This window comes from Chelon labrosus, assembly GCF_963514085.1.
Source record: "Chelon labrosus genome assembly, chromosome: 12".
NCBI lineage: Eukaryota > Metazoa > Chordata > Actinopteri > Mugiliformes > Mugilidae > Chelon > Chelon labrosus.
The window spans coordinates 14,860,593-14,871,883 of record NC_140345.1 but is presented as its reverse complement, the minus strand read 5'-3'; the positions used below and the strand labels follow the sequence as shown (position 1 = coordinate 14,871,883).

At 42.7% G+C, this 11,291-nt stretch overlaps 1 protein-coding gene across 1 annotated transcript; it reads left to right on the top strand.

Moving 5' to 3' along the window:
• The first annotated feature begins 2,913 nt into the window (after window positions 1-2,913).
• Window positions 2,914-8,958, top strand: paqr7b (progestin and adipoQ receptor family member VII, b). The gene is made up of 2 exons (XM_084556989.1): window positions 2,914-3,026; window positions 5,294-8,958. Exon 2 carries the CDS (start codon window positions 5,307-5,309, stop codon window positions 6,363-6,365), a length of 1,059 nt encoding a protein of 352 aa, XP_084413115.1. The 5' UTR covers window positions 2,914-3,026; window positions 5,294-5,306; the 3' UTR covers window positions 6,366-8,958.
• Window positions 8,959-11,291: the final 2,333 nt, after the last annotated feature.

The window sequence follows — 11,291 nt, the reverse complement described above, 5'->3', positions numbered from 1 at the left end:
TTTAATGGGCTGGTTCTTTTTAATCATTACTGTTTATGTATATTCAAACCAAACTCACATGACTCACGCCCACACTGAGGCAAACTAGATACACTAGTGAAAATGAATACATTCTAATATTACAGTCTTGTACTAAATCTTAGCTTCATGGAGGTATTTAGCATTTATTCAAAACAACAGAGAGCTGTTTATTCAACAGTGTTTTCATTTTGGAGACTGTAGACTACATCACACTACATCCTCCAAAATGATCATCCAGTTGAATTTCTATCTTTCTGATACTGTTTCAACATGAACTGAACATTATAAGAGTCATTAAGGGTGATTTAGTGCAGGAATGTTGCATTAGAAAACATTTCACTAGTGTAGCTAAAGAACTGGCTAGTGAGTGTATTTTAAGTCGTCATGAGCAAAAAAAGTGAGAATATAAGGGAGGAGTTTGCATTTGTGTGGATACGAGCACACCCAGTGGAAAAAAACACACTGGCAATGCGTTCTCCATTCTTCAACAGCACATGTGTCTATGACATAAAGTCACACTGGTAGCCTCTAACTACTTGACATGAAAACAGCATTTTTAGAAGACAGTGATGTTATGAATGAAAGATATTTCCTGACTCCAGTGGTGGCACTGTGTTTGTCACAGAGAGTTCAGTTTGTTTTCATTTCAGTTTCCCAGTTTGTCACACGTCCTGTATTTGTAAAATGAAAGTTAACAATGCTTCAAATTAACCAGGCAGTCGCCACACGGATCATCAACTACGTCTTGTTGACTATGGAGGCATGGCCTGGGACTTTTTGCACAGCTGATTTCATATTGCATTAATTAATTCCCTCTATACATTAGCAATATAAGTGATGTAGCTCCAGAGAACAAACTACTCTCAGTATCATAGCATACTGGAAAAACGGGGACATCTGTGGACTACTAAACGTCTTCATGCACTAAGATACAAAACCAATGATGGTTCGTCGTAAACACATTTACTCAACTCATCATTACACGTTACAAGTTGTCAGAGAGATTCTTGCAGGGGCCATGAGTTAGTATGGAGTCTCAAATGCCTACTAACCTTCAGGATGGGATGAGTGCAGAAAGGATGTGAGTCTTTTTGAAAATCCTGCATGGACTTTTCCCAAAACAAATCATGCTTCTTTTAGCGGGGGGACTTTTCTGACAGCTGTGATGAGATAACTTTATGCTACATGAACAGCCGTACGGTGTAAGTAGTCGGAAATTTTGTCAGCAGTTTGTTGTTTGTTTTGAAAATTGTTCAAAAAAAGTTGCCTGACTGGTTTGAATACTTCATTTTCCTGATATTTACATTTAGTGCTCCTCATATGAAGGATATGATGACTTCATTTTGAAGCATTGACTTTTTATGTTTTAAAGTAAATTAGATTTTGTCCAGTGAAATAACTGTACAGTGTTACTAAGGCCTCATTCAGTTTGGTGATTTGACTCTTGAGGTACAAGAATTAGACACGGTCTAAATTTAAAATACTGATAAATGAACTTTACTCATTAACACAAACCAAGAAATTACTTGGAAATAGATGTCCACACCCATGTTTAGTTTGTTTTACTTGTTTCTTAGCTTGTACTTTAATACATTTTGTAGGGTGCTTGTGTTCTAGCCTGTACTACTACTACTACACACACACACACACACACATTGCTGCATAATCCTTCTTTGTCATGTGTTTGCAAGAAACTGCTGGAGTCATCAGCCCAGAACGATGTCCCATAGCGTAGTCAGTGTTTCTCGCCAGCGCGACCACACAGGGGACAAGAGCTGGCTCGCCTTCAAGAACCTCTTCTCAGCCTCTTCTGGATGTTTGGAATGACCTTCCCCCCCCCCCCCCCCCCGCGACTCCAACATATATATATGCGTGCAGCAGCCCCCCTTTTCGGGCTCACGCTCTCCAAAGCCGATTAAGGCACAGGTCATCCTGGAGTGGTTTACATACCCAGAAAGCCAACACACACATACTGATGGTTAACATAGGCTCGCCCTGTATCCAGCTCCGTGAGGAATATACACTGTGTAGGATGGTCAGAATCGAGAAACAATGCACATCTTTCAGAAACGCTCGGACTAACAAAGGAGGCTTTGTCGCAGAGAGAGCGAAACAAGGGAAAGTCATGGGCAATAAAATCTGATTTGACCTCACCAACCAGGCAGGGAAATAACTCGTTTTGATAACCAAATTACATCCAGTGGAGTTCTCGCTGTAATTTTTGGAAGGTAACTTCGAGGCCCAGGCAGACACTGACACCGTTCATTAAATCCTTGCTTACTCACGGTACAAGCATGCGGTAGCTGCATTTCAAACTTTATTGGAGTGTAATTTCAAAGCGGTGTGGCCACGGTCCAATTTATTACCATGAGTGTGGTGAGAATCCTGTAAAGTCTCATAGTTTAGGGTGGGAATTAAGCATAGTGAATGGAAGATGATGTGAAATAAAACTACGTCTCTTAATAAATCCATTGTTTACAGACACACTATAACACAGGCAGGTGAGATATGTCCAAATTGGACGAATAATGACGTGTTAAACACAAACTCTCTAAAAAAAAAAGCAACATACAAAGTTAACTTATTAAATAATACTATAATATATCACTATTTTAATTTGAGAATTCATATTTTTTAAACTTAATATTCAGGTCACGTTAATGAACCCGGTACTAACTGACAAAAAAAATGGCAGCAGTGGAAGATTTTCTGTTCAGAGACGTTGGGACCGGTTGCTCGGCTGCCATTGGTCGAACCCATGTGTGCGTCACCCGAGTAAAAAGCAGCGCCGCGCTCGCTGATTGGTCCGAAGAGCCGTCCGTCAAAACTGCCTCCTCTCCTCCCAGCGGCTGCGCCGTGAGAGCCGCCAGGCGCTGCCCCCATCACGGTCATCCTCCACTCCGCGCACCCCTTCCCTCCGAACAATGTTCTCCATGCTCTGCGCGGCTCGAGTCTGTTCATCCACTGCTATATCTAAGATTTTGGGTTGAGTCTACCGTCCACAGGTACGTGCTTCTCGTTGGTGCTATCTTTTCAGTTTATGTGCATTGCTATTTATTTTTTCCTGTTAAAATGTCAGAGCGGCGTGCCGTGAGATAGATGCGCCTCGAGCACCGACCCCCCCTTCCCTGTCAGTCTTGATCAGCGTACAGCGGCGTTTTCTTATTCAACACAAACCCCGCACAGACAGAGAGGCCTGTGATACCCGGGAGGGGACTAAACCAAGCAGAGGGTCGGTGGAAGGGCGAACGCAAATTTATCTCGGGTGCCAAATTTAAACGCCGATCAGGTGCAGAAACGCGCTGGTGAGGAATTCGCTGCAACAGGCCCGCACACACATATAGGCCCGCGTTTAATGCTGGTTATCACAGGCGAGCGTTTTTCTTTTCTGTCTCCAGCCATGAATATTTTAAATGATTGCAACCATTGTTGGAAGCCCAGGGTGTGGACGTCGGATGGGGGGGCTATGTTACGTAATCTTCCATTCATCACTCCACGCCTTTTCCTCCTCATCCTCCTCATCCTCCTCGGCCCGTGCTCATCCTTTCACAGCCTGATCTGTGCGAGGCTGCTGCCTCAGCTCTCTGCCCTCACCACACCTCTGGGAAGTAAAGTAGAAGAACCCAGAAGGATCAGGAGGGAGCGCATCAAATGGAAGAAATGCTTCATTTATTATTCCCTGTTAGCCTTGTATGCACAGTGCACATATACTGTACATTACATTACAACCCAAACGGCATGGTGTGCATAAATCTGACTTACTTTACTTACTTTAAATCTGATTTCAAATTAAAATGACTTAAAAAGAATTAAAGGAGCTGCCCGAAAATAGTTTAGATTTGAAAGGGAAGAACCAAACAGCTACCATCTTATCAAACAGGTGTAGTCTGTCTTCAACTACTTATATTGTAGTAGTGCAGGTTACACCTTGTGTTTTTCTAGCATTTCCTTTCTGCAGCACTCTCAGAGTCTTTTGTATTAAAAAAAAAAAAGTATTTTCAAATCCTCCATGCAGCTTTTAAACCAAACGGTGCAGAAAATATTGATTTTTTTGTCAAGTTCTGCGCTGTTTAGAAGGTGATCTCCCGTTTTCCAATCACCAGAGCCGAGAAGGCCTCACCGGCAGAATTTATGAATATGGGGGGGCGGCTGAGGTCAGAGGTTTATTGCAGCTGAGGTCCTGTGGTGAGCAGCCGTCCTTCAGCGTGATCCATACAATGATGGAGAGTAGCTTAAAGGCTTGAGAAAACACTCAGGGACACCGATTAAATGGCCAGCCTAACAAACAAAGACACTGGGGTCCAAATGGAAACACTTAAAGCTGCACTAATGCACGGTTTCTGTTATTAATGCGTTGCCCGAGTGAATGGATTCCCTCTGAGCAGAGACCGGCGTTGCAGTTTGTACCTTTGTACTTTTTACTCCACCACTATGTGATTGGGTGCTTTGTATTTATCCCTCAACTACACTTTCAACAAGTTCCATTAAAAAAAAAAAAAAAAAAGAGGCAACCATTACTGTCCCAAGAGTCTAAAGTAGACCACTTGTACATCACCATGACATGTTTGTCAGATTGTTTCACTGCCCCCAAGTGGCCAAACAAGAAAAAACAATTATTGGGGTTTTAATGAAAAAAATAAACTGTTGTCAGTTAATTATCCAGGTCATTATTTTGTGTTAATTTTTTTTTTCTTTCACCTATTTTATATAAAATTTCACACGGTATAACTCCAGTAATTATTTCCACATGAACCTTCGCACGTGTTTGCCTTGTTTTTCAAGCCTGTTGCTATGTACATAGATAGATAAATACTTTATTGGTCGATAAATTGTTGTGTTACACTTTGTGCTCACACTTTAACACTGTTTGCAGAAGTGTGTTTGTGCTGGAGCCTGTTCTCCTACACACACATGCACGCGCGTGCACACACACACACGCACGCACACGGTTGCAATCCTTTTTAGGATGTTCTTTGTTTTTGGATTAGTAAGAAGAAGACAGTTCCTTAGGTGACATATTAAATGTCTTGTTTTTGTTCAACTAAGCTTACAAAACAGACAGTTCAATCAATTTACAATCAATATAAAACAGAAACCATAAATAAATGAATCACAGAGTTTCAGAATAGCTTTTGAGACTGCTGCAGCACGTCTTTGCTTTGTGATGGTGGTCTACGCACGCATTTAAACGTGCCAGCAGATCTGGAAACGAATGCGGTCAAAAGCCAGAGAGGTATTGACTAACTGACTGTTTGTTCATCCTCCTCTGTAGTCTCCAGTTCGCCATGGCAACGGTGGTGATGGAGCAGATCGGTCGCCTGTTCATCAACGCGCAGCAGCTGCGACAGATCCCTCAGCTGCTGGAGTCGGCCTTCCCGACGCTCCCTTGCACCGTCAAGGTGTCCGACGTGCCCTGGGTGTTCCGCGAGCGCCACATCCTCACCGGCTACAGGCAGCCGCACCAGAGCTGGCGCTACTACTTCCTCACCCTCTTCCAAAGGCACAACGAGACCCTCAATGTGTGGACCCACCTGTTGGCCGCCCTCATCATCTTGGTGAAGTGGCAGGAGATCTCGGAGACGGTGGATTTTCTGCGAGACCCTCACGCCCAGCCCCTCTTCATCGTGCTCCTGGCGGCCTTCACCTACCTCTCCTGCAGTGCTCTTGCTCATCTCCTCTCTGCCAAATCAGAGCTCTCCTACTACACCTTCTACTTCCTCGACTACGTGGGGGTTGCTGTCTACCAGTATGGGAGTGCTCTGGCGCACTACTACTACGCCATAGAGAAAGATTTGCATACCACGGTGCGAGGTTTCTTTTTACCCGCTGCAGCGTTCCTGGCTTGGCTCACTTGCTTCGGCTGCTGCTACGGGAAATATGCCAGTCCTGAGCTGCCCAAGGTAGTCAAAAAGCTATTCCAAGTGGTGCCATCGGCCTTGGCTTACTGTTTAGACATAAGCCCAGTGGTCCATCGCATTTACAGCTGCTACCGCGACGGCTGCTCCGACCCAACTGTAGCGTACCACTTCTACCACGTGCTCTTTTTCCTAATCGGCGCCTATTTCTTTTGCTGCCCCCACCCAGAGAGCTTGTTCCCCGGGAAGTGTGACTTCATTGGGCAGGGCCACCAGATCTTCCACGTGTTCGTGGTGGTGTGCACCCTGACGCAGATCGAGGCGCTGCGGACTGACTTCACGGAGCGCCGCCCCTTCTACGAGCGCCTCCACGGAGACCTCGCGCACGACGCCGTTGCACTCTTCATCTTCACTGCCTGCTGCAGTGCTCTCACTGCTTTCTACGTGCGCAAGCGCGTACGTGCCACCTTCCACGACAAGGAGGAGTAACAACTGAAGTCAGAACGCGGTCATGTCACAGACATAGTTGAAGTGGAAAAAAAAAAAAAGAATTTATTTTAGTCTGTAGTGACCGTTTTAAATTAATTCAGATGTTTTTGTCAATGAAAGTTATCAGTTTGTGACAGTGACTTATGATTATTTCCTCTCCGTGTGATCTGCCAAACTACAGTGAACTAAACAGTGATTGAGTGTGTGTTTTTGTGACTTATGAGAAAAAGGGAATCTTGTAATTCGTCCGTAGCAATACAGGTAGTACTCCAACACTGCAACAAGTCCTTGCATCTTTACTCCTCTCTTTTATTAGACTGCAAGTTGATTTTAATCTGAGGGAATGTTTTACTTCGCCGGGCAAAAGCGGTCTCTTGGGCCAGGTGAGCGGGAAAATTAAGATTCTAGTTTCTTATATATCTAGAATAATTCAACTGTATTAATCAAAAGAGCATTTCAAATCAGTCAGGCATTTATTTTTAACATACGAGAGTTTGTATGTTGGAGTCTAACGCTAACTCCAGTCCCTTTTTTGGCATTAAACGCATTCATTTACTTTCAGATTCGCCCCTCCCTTTTGGCATCAAAGCAGGATTATTTATATATTTATTAGTTTTAATTTAAATTGCACTACCACTGCAGCCCAAATGTGTGAACCCAGTCCAATTTGAAAACCAAATATCGCACCTCCTTTTTTTCCCCTTTGGTTGATAACAAAAGAAATAAAAAAACAAAATGACGAGGCTGGCACTCTGTATTGGTTAAGAGATGGGTGGAAGATTACTGATGTCTCTTTGTTGTCGTGACAATGTTAATCTTTTTTATTCAAAGGGCTGGAACTTCAGCTTTTGCCTTCTCACATCCTGTGATGTCAATGCTTCGCGCGCATAGTTTTTTTTCATCGTCGGTTGACCGGACTTGAGTCAGAAAAGCCGTGGCTGACTGTTGTTCCGCTTTGAGTATGTTTTGTTTTTGTATGATGAATATGTATGTGCCTCTACGCATGTCTTTTGGTATATACTGTGTATATTAAGTGTGTGAATGTCTATCAGAGCTTAGCCTTGCACTTCTTTCTTACCCTGTAAATAAGCTGTATTTCTCTAGGAAGTTGTTTGCGTCTCGTTTTCTCTCAGCCTAGTCGCGTTCACAACTGAATGCACATTTCTCTATTTTCTGGTGGAATACAGCGCATTTCCTATTTTGCTGCGCTCTCTCGGAGCGTGTTTTGTGTTCAGTGTCCCGCCTGTCAGACTATAATGGGTATGAATACGTCATTTCATACCGTCGCTCTGTCACTCTGAGCCGAGCCCCTTTGTTTTCTGTCGTTGACTTTTCTTGACGAAACATCACACAAACATGGCTTCGCTGATCATGTCGGGAGGATTTCTGTCTCGCGGAGTCTCCCTCACGTGTCAGAAAAGATCTTGATTATTAATGACTGCACTCTCTGTTCGTGATGGTGTTTAATGTGCCAATGAATCTGCCATAGCTTCAGGGATGGTACTGCTGAAGGATGAATTCAGAGACAGGCTGTCAGATTTAGTCTCTTTTAAATGTTATGTTCACCTCCAGATTGCAAACATGTTATTTAACCATAATACACTCCTAAAAAAACAAAAACAAAAAAAAAACTAAACAAAATCTCCTAACTGGACTTTCTGATCCAGTCTCATCATGCACTGCCTGAATCAACACTGTACTGTATATATTGTAGCTGACAACACTGGCTTTGTTTACATGCATGGAGGCCGTTAAAGTGGTTATCTGGTTTTGTGTTGATCCTTGGAAATGTGACACCTCCCTTGTTGTGCAGGTATAGAGTGGTGGGGAAATGAGATTGAAGCTCTTGTGCGTGATTTTGCACATGCTGTCTAGCGCTGTACTGAAAGGCTCCATCGCGGGGGCCCATGATTTCAGTCGGAATCTGTGAATGACGTCTTCTCACCAGTTGCTACATAAGGTTATTGTCCTGACCGTGAAAAGGACCAACACAGTTACTACTGAGATTAGAATTTGTTTCCCTCACGTTAGAGATGACAACATCGTTGGAAATGGGAGGGAGCAGTTGTTAAATAACTACTAATAGATTGCTTGTCGCAACTTGCATACTCTGCCACAGGTTATCCAAGTTGTATGTAAACTGGACTGAGAAGTTCACTGGAATATGGCCAGCACTCTGTGTGTGTGTCTCTGTGTGTGTGTGTGTCTGTGTGTGTGACCTGTCCAGCCATCTTTGTGAGGATCAATTTGCGTTTTAGACTATTGGAGTGAGGACATTTTGGCCAATGGGCTGTTAAGACATGGCTTTAGGGAGAAGATTAGAATGAGGGTTAAGGGTAAGGGTCGGTGTGAGGGCCTTACTTGTGGCAAAGAGAATACGTCAAGTCAATAGATGTCCTCACAAAGATAACCGTATGTGGGTCTGTGTGTGAACGTAGCTTCTGATACAACCCATGGTTTCCCTTCATCCCAGGGCGAGAGGGACCAGAATGTCATCTGCCTCTGAAAATATGTGTAACTGACTGTACTAATATTCTGTGGTATTTAAGAAAATAAAGTGTTAAAGTAACGTAAAACAATCTTGAGTCTCATTGAATATTGTACGTTTAAGTGTGAGTCAGTCAATTCACGGCGTTTAAATGTTTTACTTTATGAGCCATCGTTATGTACGTATGAGTTTTAAATCCCTTTGAAATGTCAGTCATCCCAAGTTCGGTTTCAAAAGGTGGATTTTCGATATAGACACACACACATGCGTGTTGTTTTTCCATCTTCCATTGACATAATACATTCCCAAGCCCCAGACCCTAAAACGAACCCTTTAATTTAAAGGGGAACTACCGTTTTTTACAACCTGGACCTTTTTTCTGGCATAAAATATGGTTGTTTACTCACCCATATAACTTTGGTGTCATTTGCAATCCTTCGGAAGATATTTAGCTCCAGTGGAGCGCAGCGTATATCCATATAGTGGGAGTGGCTGGGGCACCGAAACTCAGCCTTTAAATAACGCATTATCTGCCATTAAAATCGTTAAACATTTTGTTATGATACGTCCATCATAAACAAAGTCGTCGTCCACAACCTCAGAATCTGAAAAATATTCAGCCATGTTGCAAAAAACTAGCAGTAACAAACAAGCCATGTGGGGTGCGTGTGGCGCTCAGAGATGACATCATCCAGGTCAGAGGTTAGTAGGCCAATCTACAGACCCCGGATGATGATAACAGGTAACTCCGGACTCAATGGGGAATAGCACTAGCGTATCATAACAAAATATAGGCGAAATGAATGAGTTTCGCGGCAGATAATTTGTTATTTAGAGGCTGCGTTTCGGTGCCCCAGTCACTCCCACTATATGGATATACTCGGATCTAAATATCTTCCGAAGGACTTCAAATGACACAGAAGTTATATGGGTGAGTAAACGATCGTATTTTATGCCAGAAATAAGGTCCAGTAAAATAAAAAATGGTAGTTCCCCTTTAAGTGCCTAACTCTTATCCTAACCCCAACCTAATTGTAATTTTATTCTAAACCAAGTCTTAACAAATTTTACCTCTCAGAAAGTTGTGGGCCCAAGCAAAAGGGTCAAATGTCACAAAAATATCGGTATTCCATGAAAAATGTACCCCCGCAACTTATAAATAAAAACCAGATCACACACACACCCAAACACCCACGCACACAATTAGACACCTGCTTTTGGTTCCCATAATTTAACCATGCGAACTGATTTGTGTCACAGTGCTGTGAGTAATACAAACGTGCATATGCACTCCAAAATTCTCAGTCGGCTGGTCTGAATGAAATCATTTGGATCAAAAGAGGAATTCTGATCCCTGTTTCTTCCACTTAAATGCAAAACTTAAAAGGAAATTTAAGATAGAGAAATTCAAATTCACCCCATCAGTTCAGATAAAGTGGCTACATAGCTAAATATTTAGCTAAGTCAAAGAAATCAGCGTATATACATAACACAACATAAATATCAGTAAATTTCAGATTATTGGGGCTAATAATGAATGTGATTCAAATCTTGTTGAGGTTTATGAAGACCAGATTCAGCTACGTGCCACTGTAAAGCCTTATAAAATCGTATTTTTTATTTCCTGGCACACTAGCCAAGATACAACATTGGTTTATGTCTCCAGTCACCAGACAGTATAATGCAACTGTCCTGAATGGAGATTGTTTTTGACCTATAATCCCATCGCTAAGGTTTAATGGCCCCTTAAATGTACAGCAGGTAGTTAATTTTATTCCCAGATTCCAGGTGTACTGGTAGAGTAATGGACCTGTACTATGGATTATGAGGTGGTAAATATAAATAATAGGCAGCAAAGAATAGACACATGCTCTCTGAAATCTATTAACTTCTGAGATGTACTGTACTGGTTATTATTAAAGCTCTACCACCAGAGGGCAGCCTTGCTGTTTGCTAACAGCCTCAGTGAGTTTAGCAGCAGTGTTGACTTTACAGCACAATGAAAGGATTGATTCATGTTTGGTAAAGGTTTTGTGTATCACGTGTTTTGAAAGCAATCATGACAATTCTGCTCATCACATTTTAATAAGTAGAAATCAACAACACAAACACATACTGATCAGCCACAACTTTAGAACCACTGACAGGAGAAGTAACATTGACCATCTTGTGACGATCCAATGTTCTGCTGGGAAACCTATGAACCTGACATTCATGTGGATGTTACTTAGACATGTACCACACACCTAGACCAGACTAGGCACCCCCACCCCATAGCAGTGACACTCCTTGATGGCAGCAGCCATCCCCAGTAGGATGCAGCCTGACACAGGCACACACACAAAAATGCTTTGGGAACAACTTAAAAAAAACATGAAAAACAGCACAAGGTGTTGACCTGGCCTCCAAATTCACTAGATCCCAAACTGATCAAGTAT

What these genes read in the sequence shown, in the direction of transcription:
- paqr7b (XM_084556989.1), top strand. Translation starts at nt 5,307, where the DNA reads ATGGCAACGGTGGTGATGGAGCAGATCGGTCGCCTGTTCATCAACGCG.